We start from the raw sequence: 21,649 nt of genomic DNA on the forward strand, positions 1-21,649 counted from the left end.
TCCTCTCATCTGCCTTAGTCCCTCTAAACATCATTAAGCTTTTCCTTACAGGCTCCCCTCCCACTGCTTGTTCTCTCCCTTATATTTCACTGTTATGTGACCTTTATCTTGTAATCATTCTTTATATAAATTTTTCTGTATTTATTAAATTATGAACTTGTCTCTCTTGGTAGAACGTAAACTCCTTTAGAGTAAGGATTGTTACATTCCACGTTTGGGCATTCCCTAGTACAGTGCCTGGCACCAGTAGATGCTTAGCCCCACAAATTAAATGCAATTTCAATAAAATCTAAGGATGCCTAGCAATCACAATGAACACAATAATAAAAGCATTCCTTTAAAATGTATTAAAGAAGCAACATATAAAAGCATTAAGTAAAAATTAGTTTCTTATTCATAACTCTATCCAGCCTATCTTCGTCGTCTATCCTTTTGCCCATCTACAATCCAGTGGCAAATGAATCTTTTTGATTTTCCCACTTATCTGAAAGACTTTGAATTGACTAATGAGACATTACTGATTTCAAACAATCAATTTGTGTATTAAGAGAGTTTTTATTAATTTCTCCCTTTTCTATACATAAGAGGAAAGGGAGAAATGAGATTTCAGAGTATGAGACCCCCTGCTGTGCAGGTTGGCAGTTGGTGACATTTATAAGGATGTGGCTGAGTGTGGTTTGTAAGTTGCAGATGTTGGAAAGGGCATTTTGTCTCTGGGTCTCCCGGGGAGAGGTTGTGCTGCTAGTTCTCTCTCTGGTTGGAGACAGGGAACAGAATTAAGGCCTTAATAACCTTATTGATTATTAATAACTTGGGTAGATACAGTTGATAAATAGTGGTTATATTAGATAGTCAGAGTAGGAGAGAAGGCAAGACTTCAGTCTAGCAGAAGATACTGCCCTCTGAGGCATTTGAAATACATTTAGGGATTTTTAGTTCTTTTTTATTATTATTATTATTTTTAAAAAACCCTTACCTTCCGTCTTAGAGTCAGTACTGTGTATTGGCTCCAAGGCAGAACAGTGGTAAGGGCTAGGCAATGGGGGTTAAAGTGACTTGCCCAAGGTCCCATAGCTGGGAAGTGTCTGAGGCCAGATTTGAACCTAGGACCTCCCGTCTCTAGGCCTGGCTCTCAATCCACTGAGTGCCCCCGATTTAGGGATTTTTAGAAAAATTTAGTTAGAATTGGGATCTTGGGTATAGTTACAAGCTATTATAAGATTACTTTCACTTTCTTCCTTCCTATTTCCTAATAATAAACTATGTGTTTTGCATTTAACAAACTGGTCACTGGCTTTTGTTCAAACTCCTACCCCAAAAATTTAACCTTGACAGTATGAAGCCTCCATTGCTCAGCACAACTCATTTGAGTTTCTGAAAATGGGAGGGATTGCATTCTCCTACTGTTTTCCTAACTTCATGTTGTCTTTTATAGATCTAGATTAGAATATGACCCACTCTAATTGGAACACAGAATTTTGGTCAGTTTTTCCAAGAATGGAAAAGGCCAAGAACCAGCCTGGGTTGCCTGCAATTACTCCTATTAATATTACCTTCATTAGCAACTGGCTCTAACCAATCAGAGGCATTCTTTTCACCCAGCTAAAGCTTGCTAAAACTGTGATTAGCAAAGAATTTAAGGAACAAAACAAAAAAAAAACCAAATGTTCTCCCCACTCCAATGGTTAACAACAAGTAAAGGAATGCCCTCATTCCCAATATTTTTACTCACCTCTTGGTTCTTCTATCATGAGTTTCTAAGAAGTGCCTTTGCACCTCATGTTTGGAATGGTGGTCAGCGGCTAAGGCAATGTCAACAGTAACAAGCCCTACATTGACTGATCCAGCCTCGAGCCAGTAAGCCCTCCTCAGTAGTGCAGGCTGAAGTCCAATTCTGCAATTACTTAATTGCTCAATGTACTGTCTCACTTGAAAATCTTGAATTGCAGCACTTATACCTTCCCCAACTGATTGATTATGGAGATTACAGTTTGCAACTCGAATGGCACCCATCTAAAGAATACAATGGAAAACAAAATAACTTAAGTCATTATAACCAAAACTGGGTAAGTTAGAACAGATGAGAGAATAGTGGATCAATTTCCAAAAGGATCTGGACTTCTCACTTCACCTGCATAAAACTATATGCACTCAAACAACTTAATCATAAAACATGTCTTTTGACTAGCAGAAATGAACCAGTGGTTGCACTGTCAACAATTTTCCTATATCATATAGCAAAACCTCTCTAGGTTTAGACACACAGAGATTTTTCTCTCTAACATGGTTCTTTTTTTTTTTTAATCCTTAGCTTCTGTCATAGAATCAATACAAGACGCAATTTCAAAGCAGAAGAATGGAAAGGGCTGGGCAACTGTGGTTCACTGACTTGCCCAGAACCACACAGATAGGAAGCATCTGAGGCCAAATTTGAACTCAGGTCCTCCCAACTCCAGGTCTGGCTCTCTATCCACTGAACCACCTAGCTGCCCCTCAACTCCATTCCAATTTATCTTTTGCCAGATTACCAAGGCCCACTCTCCAAACCAAGAGTTTTGAAATCATAGCCAGACATGGAAGGCAAAATAACAATGTTTTTGGTCAATTCACCCAAGTACATTACAGATCAGAAACTCTACAAGCCACAAAATGAGACCTAGAAATTGTATTGTGTGGCTACCTTAGGAGAATAGGGGCTGGAAATTGCTTAGGCATTTTGGCTTCGCTTAGATAAACCCATAGGTGTGGGAGCACCTTCTCTATATACTTATCAAAGGAGGTAGAACATGAAAGAATATCAAAACAGGACTCTCCCTTCAAATCCCTTCCCTGCTGCTGTTCCCCGCCCTGCTCTAACATCACCTCCCCTAACTAAGTATCTACAAAGCAGGTGCAGGCCAGATTACAAGCTGGGAGGAAAAGGAGAAGTCCTCTTTATAGATGAACAAATGGACCTGCCTAAGGCTCACACAGGCTAGAGTCAAGGGAGAAGCTGGGATCTGAGGTGAGGTTCTCAGCCTCCAGATGCAGCTTTGCTCAACAGCCATTTAAGAATCACTCACCATAGAAAAAGTCCTGTGCTGGATCAATGGGGAGCTAACAAAGGTAAAGAAGGCATGGAGCTGCCTCATTGAGCTTACAATATCAGGAGCTAGAGGAGACTCCCTTATTAGGGAACCCAGATAAATAAACAGAGATCCAGTGGGCTTTTCAGTTTATTTTACTCCATTATCCTTTTCTTATTCTCTAAGTCTTACCTCTTTTTTCTTGTCTCTTGTTAGACTTTCTTCATTTTGGTTCTGCTGCCTCCTTTATCCTTATTTGCAAGTTTCCTTTCTTTTCATGAATATTCTTCCTTATTGTTTTTTTCACCCAACTTTTGAATTCCCCTCCCCTGCCCAACTCAATCCTGAGATATTGGCCTCTTTTTCCTTTCATTTCCTCAACTGATCTTTCTTAGATACATAAAACAAGCATTCAAAGAAAATATTCTGCAGCAACATATGAAGTTATCTATTAAATGTCAGGAAGCAAATACTCATTACCAGCCCATAATCTCTGTTCTGACAGATGCCCATCATTTACCATTCATACACAGCTCCTCAAAATACCCCTCACACCATTCCAAAGGAAAATAAGGGATTTAAAAAGAGGAGGGAGGGTGGAGGGAAACTAGGTGGCTCAGTGGATTGAGAGCCAGGCCTAGAGATGGTAGATCCTGGATTCATCTGGCCTCAAACACTTCCTGGCTGTGTGACCCTGGGCAACTCAATTAAACTTCACTGCCTGGCCCTTACCACTGTTCTGCCTTGGAGCCAATACCCAGTATTGATTCTAAAACAGAAGTAAGGGTTTAAGAAAAGGGAAGGTGGCAAGAGGTTGAAAAAGAAAGGAAAGGTTAAGAGGAAAGGTTCTCAAAATAAAGTTGAGGACAGTGAAGGAAACAAGTAATGCAAAGAAATGGGTAAAAAGAATAAGAAGGGAAGAACAAGCCCAAAAAGGAAGAAAATTAACTGTAAAACAAGGCAAGAGAAGCAACAAAATCAAAATTTTTAAAAATTTAAGTTACCAAAAAAAATCACAATATAAGGAAAAGGAGCATTAGTCATAGAAAAAGAAAAGGAAATGGGGAGTGAGGGAAGAAATGGACAGTGAGAAAGCCACAGCATTACTACTAGAAGGTATAATTGATTTAGAATATTGTGTGGTAAAAAAGCCACTAAAAACTAATGAAAAAGAAAAGGGAATATTTTTAAAATGATATTAAAACAAGAGCTACCTGATAAAAATCAATGGCATCTTTAAGAACCAGCAGACATATATGAAATTTACAGTAAACATCGACATCCATTTAAACAACCTGGGAATTGATTCTCTTTCCATGTCAAGAAATAAAAAGGTTCTCAGTCCATAAGTAGTGTGAAAAGGAATTTAAACTCCCTTTGTTCTTTTTAACTTAATCAGGGACTTGGACATCCCGGTCCTCTGTTTTAATTTAATTAATCAGGAACCTGGAGGTCTTTTTACCATTGAGATGTGCAGAGACAGACCAGCCCACAGTGAAAGGAAGTAGAAACCAGAGAGATAGGAAATGATGTGGAAAGGGCTTATAAAAGGCGAGACCAGGGAGCTGAACATTCATTCTTCATTGGAGATTCTGGGTTGCTGATTCATTCTGCATTGGTGGCTCTTGCTAAAAGAGGTGATCAACTTCAGTGACTTGCTTGGGTTGAGGAGACCCAGGCCGGAGACACTGGCTTTTCAGCTCTTCTCCTATCTTCAGTTAGACTCTCTTAGGTGGATCAGTCTTTGTGGCATCAGATTCTCTTTTGGTTGGTGAAACGCTTGGCTAGAGACACTCATGGGCTGGTGATATTTGCATTCGGATTCGCACTCAAAGTTTGGAGGCACTTGGATCTGGACTTAGAGTATTTAGCTAGGTAATATTTTCTACCTCCTTCCTACATTTCCCTCTCTTTACTATCTCTACTTTGCTGTAATAAAGCTACTAACATGCTCATAATTTAATTTTTAAGTATTATAAATGGCAACCACAACTTTTATAACTCTTACAATTTCAACAACCATTTTAATTATTACAGTAGACAACTGTAGCCAAAGTCAGAAACATTTACCCGTATGTTTGTAGCACAGCCATGCTCCACAATGTACAGGTCTGCACCATCAACGGCTAAGCGGGTCATGGTGTACTTCAACTCATCCGAGGTTGAACAAGGCCCAGGAACACAACTCAGCTAGAGTAACAAAGATTGTCAGCATTCAATATTCTATTTATAATAAGATTTCTTTACTCAAGAAGAAACTTGAGGGGCTGAATGTGTACTATTTTATTTGAAAAATGATTAAGGTTTATTATTGCAATTTAGGAATTGTATAGAGGATCATAGGACAAAGAACCTAAGGGGACCTTAAAAACCATTTAGTCCATTTTTAAGTGTCTATGGTGTGTCAGGCACAAAGCTAAATTAATGCTAGTCTGATTCCTTCCAATGTTATATGTAAAGAAAATGAGCCCCTCAGCAATGAAGGAATTTTTCAAAAGTCAAATTCTAAGGAGCAGAGCCAGGGATCAGTCTTAGTGTTTGCCTCTCTGCTATCTCTCCCCATCCTGTCCAATCAAGGTTCCTCTCCTTTCCTGGATGACTGAAACAGAAGAGTTTTCACATTCTCTCTCATACAACATTCTTGTCCTTGAGGCAAGCACCTGGCTCTTTTGAGCTTTTCTAATGGTTCAGAGTGCTAGCACTGAACAGAAAGATAAGCTGAGAAAAGGATCTTCCTAGAATGTCCTCTCTACTGCTCTGCTCCCCCCACTCCAAATCTTTCTTAAGTAACTGCTTCTCTAGATAGAGCACTAGTGTCAAACAAATAGAAATGGAATCCTGCAGCCACATGCCAGCTTAGAAAACCACAAATAAGCTCTATTTCTGCTATATTGTATTCTAACTTATTCTGTCAAACACTTCACAATTCCATTTTAATCTGGGAGGCATTTCATTTTTTTCTGCTCTTGAGAAATATGATGGGTCTTTGGGTAGAGAAAGGGGCTTTTTGGTATTAAAGTATATTTCTATTTGAGAGCTATACTACATTAGTGTGACTAGGCAAGAACTAGCAATAGTAAAGCCCAAAAAGTATAGCTCATAATCTCTCAAATTGAAGAGTTTTAATGAAGTTTGAGAAAAAAGGGTCATACAAGAAAAAGGTTCAACAAAGAATATGTATGTAACTAAACAAAGGAAACACAATGAATGTCAGATATTGTAATTTTTAGAGTTAGGGAGAACCTTGCAGATGATCTATTCCAATTCTTATTCATTCGGGTATAGAAATATATGTTATAGATAGATGAAGATGTTTATATATCTATATCTATATTATTTTTTTTATTTCACTAATAGGAAAGTAGGTATCTTATGTAAAGAAATTTAAAAGTATATTTAATTGAGGGGCAGTTAGGTGGCTCAATGGATTGACAGCCAGGTCTAGGGACAGGAGGTCCTAGGTTCTGATCTTGCTTCAAACACTTCCTAGCTTTGTGACCCTGGGAAAACCACTTAACTCCCATTGCCTGGCCCATACTGCCCTTTTACCTTGAAAGGAATACACAGTTAGTTATAGATTCTAAGACAGAATGGAAAAGTTAAGAAAAATGTAAGTTCTCAGCATTTAGAGATAATATTAATAATTATTAAAGATAATATTAATAAAAAGGTTTTCTGATTATGAAAAAAAAGGACTAGATTTTAAGATTCTACCCTATTTGAAATGGGCATCCAATTTAAAGTTACCTTCATTTAATAAGCCTAGGGACTCACAGCATTACTGGTATGATTAATGAAATACCTTAGATTCACAGAAGCGACGATCAATTCCATGCTGACATAGTATTACGGATTTTGGCCTTTCCAGCTCAAATTCTCGGCACACCACATGGAAAACAAACGTCTGTCCCCATTCCAAAAGACACGCCAGCTACAGGGCAAACAGTGACACGTTGACAACACAGTTAACATTGGAAATAAGGAAACAGGGTTGAAGAGCTTGCTAAAAAAGTCAGCATAGTTTGAGATAAAAAGAATAGGCATTATTTCCTAGCCATTGAGTAATGTACTTCCTATCAATAAGCCAATGTAATTATTCTCAGGTCTTGACACCATTTATATTGCTTCTTTAGCCTTTTGTTCATGAATGACAAAGTGATGTAAAATTTTTTAAAAAGTCTTAATTTTAAACCTAGAATCTACTTCAGCAATTTCTAAGGCAATTATTTCTTTTCAAGTCAAAGCTTTCTTGTTTGGTAACTGAATTCTTTGAACTCAAAAGTATGCAATAGCCCATACCTTGGAAATGACCAAGCTATCATTTCCCATCTTAAGTCAGAGATGTAATCTTAACCCTGACAATAGGCAATAAGAAAAAATGGTTTTCTGACTTAATAGAAGCCTAATTAAACTAACTGGAATTCCCCTATTTAGCTCAGTGATCCATGAGCATTTGTGAATAACATTGGCTCAATACTCATACACACCAGGATCACAAAATGTCAGAGCTAGAAAGGTGTTTCCAGATTATCTAGTCCTACTGTAGCCTGAAAAGAATGCTGGATTGACAGTCCAGGATCCTGCATGCAATTCTTGGCTTCACCACCCAATACCAGTGTCACTTAACCTCCATGGGCCTCAGTTTCTTCATCTCTAAGATGGGGGCTGCCCTTGGGCCAAATAGTTGCTAATGACCCTTCCTGCTGTCACCATGACCCTCTGTTACCCTCTCCACCATTCACCTCTAACACTATGTGGACAGAATGCCAAGACATCATTACCACCTCAGAAGAATTTCATGCCTTTAAAATGCTCATGGAGGGAAAATAAACAAGAGCAAGATTGTGTGTTCACAAACCTGTCCTCAAACAGGTTGGTGTTCTATGGCCCTCTCTGAGTGTCCCGTCTAGTTGCTGTCCCCATTTTAAAAACCATCAGATTCATTGAAGGGAAGCCGAAATGTAGGGAAATAATGTTCTAAGAAGCATTATGGATCACGGCTTTGCAGAGATGACTTAAAATCACAAAAGCTTCCCCTTCCCTCCTCCGTTAACAAAGAGCTGAAGGCAGCATCACTAACCCTGTTCCCTGGCTCCCCACCTCACAGACACATCTGGCCTGGGTGACCAAGTCCACGGCTCCATGAGGAAAAAGCATAAGAAATGTACAAAGTATACCCTCTGTGTCTGCAATGCTTACATTTCTTTACAATTTGACAGGAGTACAATTGTGTATTCTGATACATTCTGGATCACCTCAGATTCACATGCCAGGCTGATGTCATTAATTTTCTAACAAAGGAAGTTTCAGATTTTTTACAGCATCAGACAGAAAGATATTTTACACTCCTTGTAGGCCAGCTGTTTTTCCAAAAAGGAAGTTTTTCTCTGTTTTGCCATCTACTATTCAAGTTCTAAACCAGTTTTAGTTTCTCCAAAAGGGCCCAGAGGGTAGTTCAGTCATTAATCAACAGTGACAGGGGACAGCTGGATGGCTCAGTAGATTGACAGCCAGGCCCAGAGATGGGAGGTCCTGGGTTCAAATCTGATCTCAGATACTTCCTAGCTGTGTGACCCTGTGCAAGTCACTTAACCCCCATTGCCTAGTCCTTACCACTCTTCTGCCTTAGAACCAAGACAGAAGGTAAGGGTTTAAAAAGAAAAACAAAACAAAAGAAAACAAAACAGTGACAGGTCAAAGTCAAAGAATTCAACATTTCTTTTTTTTTTTTTTTAAATAAAACCCTTATCTTCTGCCTTGGAATCAGTACTTACTACCAAGTACTGATTCCAAGGCAGAAGAGTAGTAAGGGCTAGTCAGTGGGGGTTAAGTGACTTGCCCAGGGTCACATAGCTAGGAAGTATCTGAGATCAAATTTGAACCCAGGACCTCCAGTCTCTGGGCTAGTTCTCAAACCACTGTGCTACCCAGCTGCCTCCAGTCAACATTTCTAAAAACCAAACAAGAGCAGGCTCCTTCCTGTTATTCCAGCCAACTTAAGTACTGGCTTCAGTATAGAGAAAAGACTGGCTTAGGAAACATTAAGACCACTTTTTGTGGGGCAGCTAGGTAGCTCAATGGATTGAGAGTCAGGCCTAGAGATGGGAGGTCCTAGGTTCAAATCCAGCCTCAGACACTTCCCAGCTGTGTGACCCTGGGCAAGTCACTTGACCTCCATTGCCCACCCTTACCACTCTTCCACCTAGGAACCAATACACAGAAGTTAAGGCTTAAAAAAAAAAAAAAAGACCACTTTTTGTACTGAGCATACCTGTGGGGCTGTAACTTTAGCTGTCAGACACCCAGCCTGGACATCAATTAACCATGCATATTCTAAGGAATCACTTCCTAGAGGAAGACCTTCTGCTGAAAACATAGCATGTGCTCGAAGCTGCAGGCCTGACAGACTGATGTGGCCTTCTCTGAGCACTTCATCCACGGGAGGTCGTTGCTAAGAACAACAGTGAGATAAAAATGAGAATACAAAGACTGTGTGTCATTACATTTTAAAACTTTATCAAAAGAGATATGCAGCAAAACCGAACTTTCTAGAATGGCCCCTGAACCTGAAAGAATCAAAAGAGAATCAAATCCCTTGATGATCAGTAACCCCTGAGTACCCATCAATAGACCGACAGGCACAATAAAAACACCACTGAAAATTTAGTCAGTCTTTACAACACCTTCATTTCCAAACATATATCCAGACTTACAGATCATAAGTCCAAGAAGACAGATGTCTAAACACTTTCTCTGATTCTAATGAACTCTCAAACCTCCCCAAAATAAGAACTATGCCCAAGAAGCTCACTGATTGCAATTGTTCCCAGGGACTAAAACCCTGAGAACTCTAGATGTAACAACCTGTTCAATTAATAGCAGAGCAGCCTATCCCACTTGTTTGGCAGCTCCTTCTCCATCCCTACATATTGCTACAAAAATGGACCCCTGAACTTGTGCTCTGAGACTTACTCAGAAAGACTCTTGTTGTTACTGTAGTTCTGCCAGCAGTCCCTTTCCTTTACCCTCATCCCACTGTTCTGTGACAATAAGTAAGAATGTTTGACTTCTCCCATACACACACAAACAAGAATGGAAGGAACTTGGAGTAGAGTTCATCAAGCCTGAAGGGAAGAGGATTTGCATCTGGCTGAGTTCAATATCCCTAGAAGTCATTTGGGATAGAGAGACCGAAGGCAATAAAAAGTGAATTCTCTAGTGTGGGAAGAGGCTAAGAGTTATTTGAGCCATCAGGGGATCTGCCAAAAAAGGAAAGGAGTCAGGAAGTAAACATTAGGGAAAGATAAAGAAAGATGTTGAAATTATCAAAAATTGGAGGAGGAAGAAAGTTGAGTTGAGAACCTTGGGTACAAGCAGTAAGGCCGAACAGATAAGATTTTAATAACAGAAGGGAAGATGGTCTCTAAGCCATCTGAATGAGTTTAAACATTTCTGAGTAAATATTATGAAACAAAGGAAAATGAATGAACACTTTATGAGGCAGAAGACCCTTGTACTTGAGTGTATGTAAGGGAGGTCAAAAATGACTGAAAACACCTTAAAGCCATATGAACATTGCCTGAAAGAGGAATAAGTAGTGTAGAGAAAAGAAGATGCCAGGATTAACATGAAAGTTGTGTTACAGTATCTAAAGGTTAAGATGAGGAAGAAAGATTATATGTTTTCTCTAGCTACAAAGAGGCAATGGGTGGAAGCTAAAAGAGGCCAACTTAACTCCTTCACCCTTGTTTTTTGGCTTCCTCCTATGGGTTGGAGGGTAAAGTCTGTATTCCTGACACTAAGTTTAATAAACATTGACTAATGTCAGGAAAGTCTTAACAATTCTAGGTGTCCAAAAGTTCTCTGGGTTGCCTTCTGGAGGTGGTGGGGAATGCTCCTGGACATCTTGCTTACTCCTTGCTCCTCACTTCTTTGATTCTGTTCACAACATTCAGTTTAACTTTTTCTGGCCTTTCCATCTAACTTGGTTGCAGTGGCATGTATTACTTTCCTGTTTCTGCTTACTTTAAACTCCATTACTTCAAGTAATGCTTCTCCTGCTCATATGAATTCTTCATGCTGATCCTATTCTTATAGTATAGTATAATAATATTTTGCTAGACTAATGTGGCCTCTATAGTCTCTTCAGATCTAAATAAACAGTCCTACAGCCTCTGTACTGAAGCTCCATTCACTAGCTATACTTAAATGAATAAGCCAGGAAGGAAGCACCCATACACAGGGCTGAGATTTGCTTTCCTCTAGACCAGTGATGGTGAACCTTTTAGAGACCATGTGCCATGCCCCACCCCTGCCCTCCAGAGACTGCATGCTGTTGTCCCCTGCCCCCTGCCACCAAATGCTCCCTCCCCCCTTACCCTCACAAGGGAGGGAGGAAGCTCTCCCATTGGGCTGCTGGGCAGAGGGGCGAGGGATGTGAAAAAATGTTGTCAGACACATGGAGAAGGGGAGGGGAGCACCTCCACCTGAGTCCCTCTGTCTTTCTAGTAAATGACTCTGGCAGGCAACAGAGTGTGTGCCCAGAGAGTGCTCTGTGTGCCATGCCATAGGTTCGCCACCACAGCTCTAGACCTATCAAAGTGTTTTCCAAGCATCCACTTACTAAGGTAGATCTATGTGCCAAGTACCAGATTAGTGCTAGACATAAACACAATAAATTTACTTACCAGAAGCTTACATTTAGATAAACAAAAAAATAAGGATATAAAGTATGGAGTGAAGAAACACAAATAAGTACATAGAGTTAACTACAAGGTAGTTTGGGAGAGAGTGTTGGCAGTTGAGGGGCTCAGCAAAGACTACACCAAAGTGGTGATGACTGAAGGAACAAAGGGTTCTCTGAAGTGGAAATGAGGAAGAGCATGTTCTGGGCCCAGTTGTGGCCAGTACAAAAGCACTGGAGCTAGAAGATGGAGGGTCATTCAACTTGAAGAATAACAGTACCTTTGGTGAAAAAAGAACTCTGGAAGGAGGGTGAATTTGGGTGGAAACATAATGAGTCCAACTTTGAATATGTTGAATCAGAGGGGTCTCTGGAATAAAGATATGCGGAGAGATTGCTGTGGGGAGGTGATTAAATGCATTGGAGCAAATGGGATTACTATAGGAGAAAGAACAAAGAGAGCAAAGGGCGCAGAACAGAGTTTTTGGAGACACCCAGAGGATTTATACTATAGAGTAGTTCCAATCAAGTGATGAGGTCAGGAACCAGACCACACAGGGTTGAGTAGGGAGTGGAGGCAGCAGAACAGAAAGCAGAAATCCAGTGATGGCAGAGGAAGGAAAAGTTTCCCCTAGTAGTTACAATGGATTTGATGTGTGTTTCAGGATTCAAAAGATCTTCATCTACTCCAATTCTGCAGGATGAATTTACCTTTTTCAAAACTTCTCTTATGGCTGTTTTATTCTCAATTCCAAAAGAAGGGAAACAGAAGATTGCTCCACCATCTTTCCATGTAAATCAACTACAATAGTTCCTTTAATTAGTTATGATTTTTGGGTCACTTAACAAAAATTATTTAAAAATTTTAGAATTAATTTTTCTAATATATAGTTAACTCTCATTTTTTTAAAGAGTAGAAATAAATGTCCAAGAAGAAATGATCCCAAGCCTAAGTATATGTAGAAGTGGAATTCAAATTTTTCTGATGTTTTCTTAGTTTTATATTGAAATGAATTTGATTTCCAGAAAATAGACCAACTGATGTTGGTTGCTGAATGTCCCAATATAGTGCTTGGAACAAAAAAAAAGGCGGCCTAGGGTAAGGCCATTTCTTCAAGCAGAATCTAAACGAGAAATGAATGAATAGGTACAACTGGCTACCTAATGAAGCTGGTTTTTATTTCAAATATTAGCTCAAAAGGTAGCAAATAAAACTTCCAAGGAAACTACATAAATATCTTCTAACTATGGAATCGGCAGCTCTCTATAATGAGATGGTCATTTCCAGTCACATTCAAGAGTAGTTAATGTTTATATTCTGCCTTTGACCTAGGATTAGAATTTGTAAAATGTTATTTTATACTGTTAACTCACATGGCTTTCAATGACACAAAAATATTAGTCATCTAACTCTTTAAAATGAAGGGGGGAAAAAAGACATCATTTTAATGGAATCAGGAGTAACAATGGAAATGACCCCCAATAAAAGAAATAATATAGTCTAGAGGAAGGAGAACTGGAGACCCAACTGGGATCTGTGGGTTCTAGGCCCTTTTCAGACATGCAGCTATGTGACCACAGCCAAGTCTCTTTCCCACTGTATCTCAGTATTCTCATTTATAAATTGATATAATGCTATTTGCCTCAAAGAGCTGTTGCAAGGCAAACACTTCATAAATTTTAATTCATTACAAATGCATCAATTACTGAAAAAAGATCATCATTTACAGGTTCACCCTATCTTGGAGAGATGCATCCTTTCTTCATAGTTAACATTCAATAGGTTATTTAACAGGCATTTAATTGAAAGATTATGAGTACAGCCATACATACATTGGGTGGATCATACTGAAGAATTCTAAGACTATTTGCTTGTGAGAAAAGAGATCATTTTGGCTGGCACCTCCCTGCCCTCATCTCATATTACCTGGTAGTTGTCATTCACAAATACATTTAGTGGGGACAGAACAAGCTGCAACATGGTTTCTCTAAATCCTTTTTTCATTTCAAAACATAGTCTTTCCAAGAAAGCTGTTGGGCATTCAGGACTATCAGTGCTTCCATGCTAAAAGATAAACAAAGTGCCATAATCAGAACACAGACCAATGAGCAGGAATGCAAACACTCTTGTGCCTGAAAAACATAGTATTACTATTTCTGTAACCCCCAAAAGAAGAAATTGTACTATTATGTAAACACTACACAAATCTAGTTTATTTGTATTTCCCTAAGGTCAGCCACAACTTCTTTGCAAGCCAAGAGGGAATTAAATTTACTGAGCACTGTTTACCTCACAGAATGAGATTTCCATACATAGCCTCAGCCAGTTCCCAGGCACTGAGTCACTGTGGAGCAATCTGGCCTCAGGGTGCTTGAGGTCTTCCTACCTGGACCCTTGAACCAATACCTGAAGGAGTTCATTCTGATTCCTAATCCATCGGGAAAATCCTAAGGTCACCTCTAGCATCAAGCTGGACTGTCATGGACAGAAATTCTGAGAAAATTCTATTCCTGAATCAGCCTCTAGAGGCCCTATGGGACCTCCAGGGAACAAGTAAAACATTCGGAACATCACCAGGATACGGGGTTTAAAATTACACCCAGCATTACAGGATTTGGAGCCAGAGATCATCTACTCCAATCATTTCATCTCATAGATGAAGAATGGCCAGGAACATATTAGAATCTGAAATAGACTAAGGTAGAATGATCCACAGCCTCCCAGGGATATGCGTAAAAATTCCTACCAAATTCAAAAAACTCACATTTTAGAAATGACGCCTACAGAGCATTTTATTTCTAATTTTTTATGATGCTTATCCAAAATCACATTATATACAGTAGTTTTTTATTTGTACTACAATCCCCATTAGACTGAAATTCCTAGAGGGTGGGGGATCATGTCTTCTCTAGCTTCATTTTGTGACCCCTTCCAGTCCATACAATCCCTATGAATGGATGCTAAAGGAAACATACATCTAATACCCAGAGAAAAATCATTCACTCAATTTACAAAAAGCACAAGAAATTTTTTTTAAAACAGATATATGAAGTTTCTTTTTTCATTGACAAACTGTTTTATATTTTCTTATAAACAGAAAATTTTCTTATAAATATTTTTAGAATATAATAATTATAATATATATTATAAATTATTAGTGATATATAATATATTTACTATATAATAATTGTACATATGATATCATAAACATTCTTATAATAGAAACCTCTATGTCATGTAATTTCGATTACTCATTGTCATTACTACAATCTTGTGTGTGACTTACAACAGGAAGGCGCCCATGAACCTTGTACAAGTTCACAAGCACAGTAATGTCCCAAGGACGCAAGGTGAGAGGATGGACTGGCTTGGCCGAGCTCTCGTTTTCCTTTTTGTCATGTTCCATCCCAACAGCAGTCCAGCCAGAGCTGGAGGAGGTTGAGAGTGATAAGACAGGGCTCGAAATAATTTCTTCAAAGTCCATATACATGTCATCTTCTCCAAAGTAATTCTCCTGGGGAAAAGGTAGAAGAAGAGAAATATAAATTGTTTTTTGCAACATTTCCAATGAAGGAACAGACATCATCACAATACAGCTAGTTTTTGTTCTGAGTCCATTTTTCATTTGTAACCAATCAACAACAGAGACAAAAAGATCTTGTACAGTTCTTTGCTCCCTTTAGCAGAGTGACTATGGAGAAATGGTATGCTACAGAAAACTATTTAAGAAAAACCTGCCTATTTCCTTCTCTTTGCAGCAGATGCCTTTAATGCTTATGTAAGCTCATTCTCTTGGTTTTCTGCAGATAAGAAAGTAGTCAGCATAGAGATCCAGACACTCAAGTGATACCCTTAATCATCCTTTTGGAATAATATTATCAGTAATTTGGTTTTTTTTTTGTTTTAAAAACCCTTCCTTCCATCTTAGAATTAATACTGTTTATTGGTTCTAAGGCAGAAGAGCAGTAAGGGCTAGGCAATGGGGGTCAAGTGACTTGCCCAGGGTCACACAGCCAGAAAGTGTCTGAGATCATATTTGAACCCAGGACCTCTTGTCTCTAGGTAGGGCTGGCTCTCAATCCACTGAGCTACCCAGCTGCCCCAGTAATTTGTTTTTTGTTTTTCTTTTAACCAGTTTTACTGATATTTTTCCCTACCCTAAGAAATTCTTATTTTTTCAAAAAATTATTGGCCGATCTCTCTGATTTCTAATTTTGATATATCTTATAGAAGCTCATACACCAGCAGGGAAGAAATACTGATGAATTATCTGATGAAAAGAACTCTATATTTCATATCTTCCTGAGTTTTCCTTAGAGATGCTCTGTGGATTCTATTTCAAAATTAAATATTCTAAAATACTTGAGATATCCCATGTCTATGGAGTATTACAAGTCCATAATAACATTCACTTTGTTACTGAGTCAATTCCTACTTAATTATCAAACACAAAAATAGCTTGTGCCAAACTCCTCTGAGAACTATGAATGGCCAACACAACAAAGGGCATTTTTTAGTTTTTTATATAATGTGTCAATTAAATATCTTTAAAAATAACTTCTTAAAAGCAAGAAGTGTTATAAGTAATTGACTTACTGCTTTTTCCTTAAATTTGTCAACAAAATGTACTTTTCAAATCTGAAGTACTTAAGTAAACATGTTTACCAGTAAAATCTGGAATTACAGTAGAAATCCCCTTCTAAGCCACTTCCCAAGGAAAAGGAAGTATCAAGAGTCTTTTCTACACACCTTCAAGCAAAACTGAGCGCCAGAGGAGCCAGACTTCCACATCCTAGAATAATTTCTCTCATGGCAAATTGGGAGAATATAGAATATTATAAACAAAGCTTAAAGGGATTAAACTTCACATACAGCAAAAGCAACAGCTAACAAGTACAACAGGAAGATAAAAATTATCTTGTTAATTATACTAGTTCTAATAGGCATGCTAATCTGGCTTCAAAATAAATTTCCAAACAAATCCTAAGAATTGTTCCCTTACACAGACTGAAAATGTTTTCATTCACTACTTGGTAACAAGTATATGTTTTCACTGCAGACAATCTATAAACTATACAGCTTTGGTTCACCTGAGTCCTCTGACATGCTGAGATCCTGAAGATGCTGGAGAGGTGTGGTGTGTAATAGACAGACAGCTGGTCTCAGAAGTGGTGGGGGAGTCCTATGTGTACAGCCTGTCTTTGACATACATGGGGCAATGTTGGCTACCTTTTCAGTGATCTAAGCTGTGCTCCAACACCATAACTGGCTGAGAAGGAGCCAGTCTGCATCAGTAGAGACAATTTCCTGTTTTGATGAAATTACAAGTCCAGTCCCTGACTCAATCCTAAAGATACTTGCATTATTCCACCACTTTTGACGACTGTCTGTTATGGGTTAATATTTATGTGTTTTCACGTCTCTATCACTCCACAGTCACTGCTCCAGACGTGATCATACACTCATCCAAAGGACCCAGGGAATTCACAACTGCTACAACCCGTAAGGGAAGAGAGATCCTTAGAAAAAGGTAAAACATGAACCTAGCAATAACTTATATCAGTCCCTGAGAAGAAAAATTCTTTTTCCCTGACCAGTTTAAACAATAAAAATGTAAAATTAAAAGGCTGGCTTTTATGTAAGTGCAATCAGCAATTTTGTAATAAAAAAAGCTGGTGCTAAAATGACTTTTCTGAACAAAGCAATTTATGGTTTAGTAACAGGTTCAGTTGGTACCTATTAAACTATCCTCCCAACAGTCAGATTAAGAAGGATCAGCTTGCTTGGAGTTTGGATAGCCATACACCTGTGTCATTTAAAAATAAGTCTCTCAGGACTACCTGCTACCATTTCCCCTGACACTTCCCACTTCCTTTGTGGGAGGTGTTGAAGAAACTATAAGAGAGAGGTTTAGGGGGTTTTTTGAGCTTGCTTGAGTTGGGAGGCTGGCTGATGCTCTCTGCCCTGAACCCTGCAGAGACTTTTTCCCCTTTTATCTACCTCCTAGTTTTCCCTAGGCCTTCTCTTTTCTAATTTAAATAAAACCTAATTATTCTAAACCCTAAATTGCTACCTAATCTTTTATTTGAGCCCCAAGGGCTCTGGTCAATTTCCCCCTGCCAGGGCTGGGGACCCCTACCTTCCTTTCCCTTCCATCCTTCCTCTATCCTTTCTCCTATCTACTTTCCCTTTACCCCCTCACACACCAAAAGATAGAAAACATCTTTGCAATAAAATATTTTAATTAAATCTACTTACAAGTCTTACCAAAACAATCTATAAATGAGAAAAACCAAACACACACTAAGCTAAATCATTTTTAGGGGATATTGACTTTAAATGAGCACCCTAGTACAATATGGAAATAGGTCTTGATCAATGACACATGTAAAACCCAGTGGAATTACACGTTGGCTATGGGAGAGGGGTGAGAGTAGGAGAAGGAAAGAATAGGAATCTTGTAAGCACTAAAAAACACTCTTAATTAATTAATTAATTAATTAATGATGATCTTGACCAAAAAAAAAACCTAATAAAAAATTTTTTGTAAGGTTGTTTTTAAGTGTCAGGAAATGGGAGGCAGCTACCTACTTTTGTGAGTTCAAATTTAATGACATTTTAAATGCTTCCCTTACTATTTGAAAGTCTATTTTCTTTTGCTCATACCTTTATAGAGAGGAAGGCATTCAATAGTGGTCCATACAGGGTGATTTGAGAATCTGGAGAGAGTTCCATCTCTACATGGAGTTTATCAGGTGGAAGTTCTGATGGATCAATAGGTGGGCGTGAAGAGGTTGTGGGAGAAGAGACAACTCTGTCTGATGTTTTCTGGGTTGGCCTCAGTACTGATAACATTGTTTCTTCCATTTCTGACACTTTAGAAGAAACAAACAATTAATCCAGACAAACAAAAATCCCTGCTGACTTCACCAAAACATTCACTGAAAATACTAAAAAGGAGACATTTTGCAACTAATGTAGCAACTAAATCAGCTGAAATTCCAGAAGCGATGAAAATGATAAGTGATTAAGGAAACTTGATATAATATTTTAATTGATTACTCAGAAAGTACTCAAAGATGTTAGTATCGCTTAAAAAAAAAATCCCTGTGCGTAAATCATAGACAATAAGTGTTAGGGGGAGTCCCTTACCATACCAAATTTATCACTAAGGGCTAGTCAAATACAACGTGACATTAGGAATATTAGCACACAAATCAAAGTCAGAGATTTCTGACTTGCTCACAACAAACAAAAGAAAATTTTAAAGTTAAATTTAATCTAAATCAGTCATTTCAAGGTACAATTTTGTAAATAAGTTTTAGAATACACTTTACTGCAATAAGTTATCATGATGTCCTCAAAGAAGTGCACTAAGGCAGGGATTTTACATATAAAGGTCCCCACAAAAATCTGATGGGATAAGGTTCAGGGTGGCAAATGTAAGTAGGAATACCTTGCATATTATATGCTAAATAAATACATGTTGGGGCAGCTAGGTGGCTCAATGGATAGAAAGCCAGGCCCAGAGATCAGAAGTCCTGGGTTCAAATCTGGTCTCAGACACTTCCTAGCTATGTGACCCTAGACAAGTCACTTAAGCTCCACTGTCTAACCCTTACTGCTCTTTAGCCTTGGAACCATTACTTAGTACTGATTCTAAGATGGAAGGTAAGGGTTTAAAAAGTAGTAATAAAAATAAATGTATGTTGTATTAACCAGGAATACTCAGTACTACCAATCTGTATTTTATTACACTTTTTAGACCTCGCACATCTGTGAAAGTCAAAAACCTCTATATAATGTAAAAGTGAAATTTGGGAGATGCCATATAAAAGTATATATATTTTCTATAGACACGTGGAAATTACCAAACTACATTTCCCGTGGTCCAACGGGTTTCCGTTTCCGGTTCTTTGGGCATGGGGACGCCTACGTCTCCACGCAGAGAACAGTTTAAAATCTCCTGGGTTAGGGGGGAGTGGCCTCTTGGCCAGCAGACTCAGGAAGAGACGCTAGGTAATAATGGCTGGAGCGGCAGTTTTGAATTCTTACAAGCGCGTGGTCTAATGACTTTATATATCAGCATGGCTTTAATTAAAATACTAATTTTTATATTTATCTCAGCCTTTATTATTTTTTACCTTTATAAGACGACAAGCTAAACATTAGGAACAAATTCTCCTAAAGCAATATAGGATTCTGCAATACAATTTCTAATCATATCAAATTCCTTTTCAAAGATTTGACACTTGTTTTAAGTAACAAGAGCAGGAACATTTTCTCTTGGTTCAGTCTTCCTATCAGGTCCCCTAAATTAGCGATGTACTCAAAGGTTCCTTCCTGGATCTCTTCTATTCTTTCTCCACTCTTTCTCACTGGTAACCTTCACAGCTCTACCCAGATCATTCCCAAATGGAAGCTCCAATCCCACATCCCCAAGTGCTTATTAGATATTTTGAACCAGATATCCTAAACACGCCTCAAAACTCAATTACCTCCAAAAGAGAATTCATTATATTTCTGCCAAAACTCACCCCCTCTCCATATCTCTTCAAATTCTTCCATTTGCCCACCAACTCTGGGATTATCTTCAACTCCTCACTGTCCCTCATCCTGCATATCAAAATAGCTGCTAAATCTCCTCTTTTCTGCTTCTACCTCTATCAAAACCAGTCCCTCGTTTTCTTTATTCACAGACAGGCCCCTAATCTATTCTCATCTGTACTGTTACAATAGGCCATAAGTGGCCTCCCTGCCTCAATTTTGACCCCACTCCCACCATAAAACTCTACCAAGCTGCCAAAGTGACTCCCCTACTCTCTTTAATAAAAAAACTCCTATGGCTCCCTATTACCTCTAGCTCAAACAGAAGCTCTTCTGGGTAACTTTTAAAGTCCTTCATATCTTGGCCCAAAGCTACCTTTCCAACCTTATTAAACATCACATCCCCTCCTCCTTTCCTATATTCTTGCTGGTCCTCACACAAAAAACATGAGCCCATTTCCAAACCTTTGCATTGGCTTGCACTCTTGCCCCACTTCCCTTTCCAAGAAAAATGTCATGTTTCCTTCAAAAGTCAGCCCACAACAAGGACACATGTTACAACCAGTGGAAATGTGCATCGGCCATGTTTGGGGGGAGAGTGGGGGGTGAAGGGGAAAGTAGGGGCATGAAGCATGTAACCATGTTAAAAATGAATATTAATAAATGTTTAAAAGAAAAGTCAGCCCACATGCCATATTCTGCATCAGTAGTTCCCAAACTTTTTTGGCCTACTGCCCCCTTTCCAGAAAAAATATTACTTAGTGCCCTGGAAATTAATTTGTTTTAATTTTAATAGCAATTAATAGGAAAGATAAATGCACCTGTGGCCATCACCGTATCCCTGAGATGGCTGCAGCACCCACCAGGGGGTGGTAGCACCCACTTTGGGAATCACTGTTCTACATGATGCCCACTCTATTTGAGCTCTTCTTCCTCAATCTGCCCTGAGTTCACTGTGTATAGATCTGCCTTGCCTCTTTACATATGTCATCTCCTGATGACATATAGCACAGGCTAGATCTTTCACTTGTTTTTGGTTGCCTGGCATCGAGCACTGCGACAGAGGAGAAGCTTTAATAAATGCTTCAGGAGACATTGATTATCCTCTCATATTATTCTTCTGACTTGGGGAAAAGAACCAAAGAGCATCTTGTCAGAGCTCACGGGAAAATACTTACATGATTGCTTTAGTTGTTCATCTGCCTTCTGAGGATAAATTGGATGCCAGGTGTAGTCAATAGTAAGCATTACACTTGGGACGGTCCAGCATTCAACCCAACCAGCCCTGTTCAAGGAAAGAAATCATTTTCTAATTCATTAAACTGCATGCAGACACAGCATTCCCCTGTGCTT

At 38.8% G+C, this 21,649-nt stretch overlaps 1 protein-coding gene across 1 annotated transcript in view; it reads right to left on the reverse strand.

Moving 5' to 3' along the window:
• The window catches only part of KIAA1109 (KIAA1109 ortholog), a 209,985-nt gene that overhangs the window by 157,207 nt on the left and 31,129 nt on the right, over positions 1 to 21,649 (reverse strand). The window contains exons 15-22 of the mRNA XM_044681108.1: positions 21,475 to 21,581; positions 18,416 to 18,624; positions 15,036 to 15,263; positions 13,676 to 13,813; positions 9,337 to 9,516; positions 6,868 to 6,996; positions 5,136 to 5,255; positions 1,733 to 2,013 (exon numbers count right to left, since the gene is read on the reverse strand). Of these exons, the coding sequence (XP_044537043.1) occupies positions 1,733 to 2,013; positions 5,136 to 5,255; positions 6,868 to 6,996; positions 9,337 to 9,516; positions 13,676 to 13,813; positions 15,036 to 15,263; positions 18,416 to 18,624; positions 21,475 to 21,581 (1,392 nt within the window). The remainder of the gene's footprint in view (positions 1 to 1,732; positions 2,014 to 5,135; positions 5,256 to 6,867; positions 6,997 to 9,336; positions 9,517 to 13,675; positions 13,814 to 15,035; positions 15,264 to 18,415; positions 18,625 to 21,474; positions 21,582 to 21,649) is intronic.

The sequence above is a fragment of the Gracilinanus agilis genome, chromosome 6, assembly GCF_016433145.1.
Source record: "Gracilinanus agilis isolate LMUSP501 chromosome 6, AgileGrace, whole genome shotgun sequence".
Classification (NCBI taxonomy): Eukaryota; Metazoa; Chordata; class Mammalia; order Didelphimorphia; family Didelphidae; genus Gracilinanus; species Gracilinanus agilis.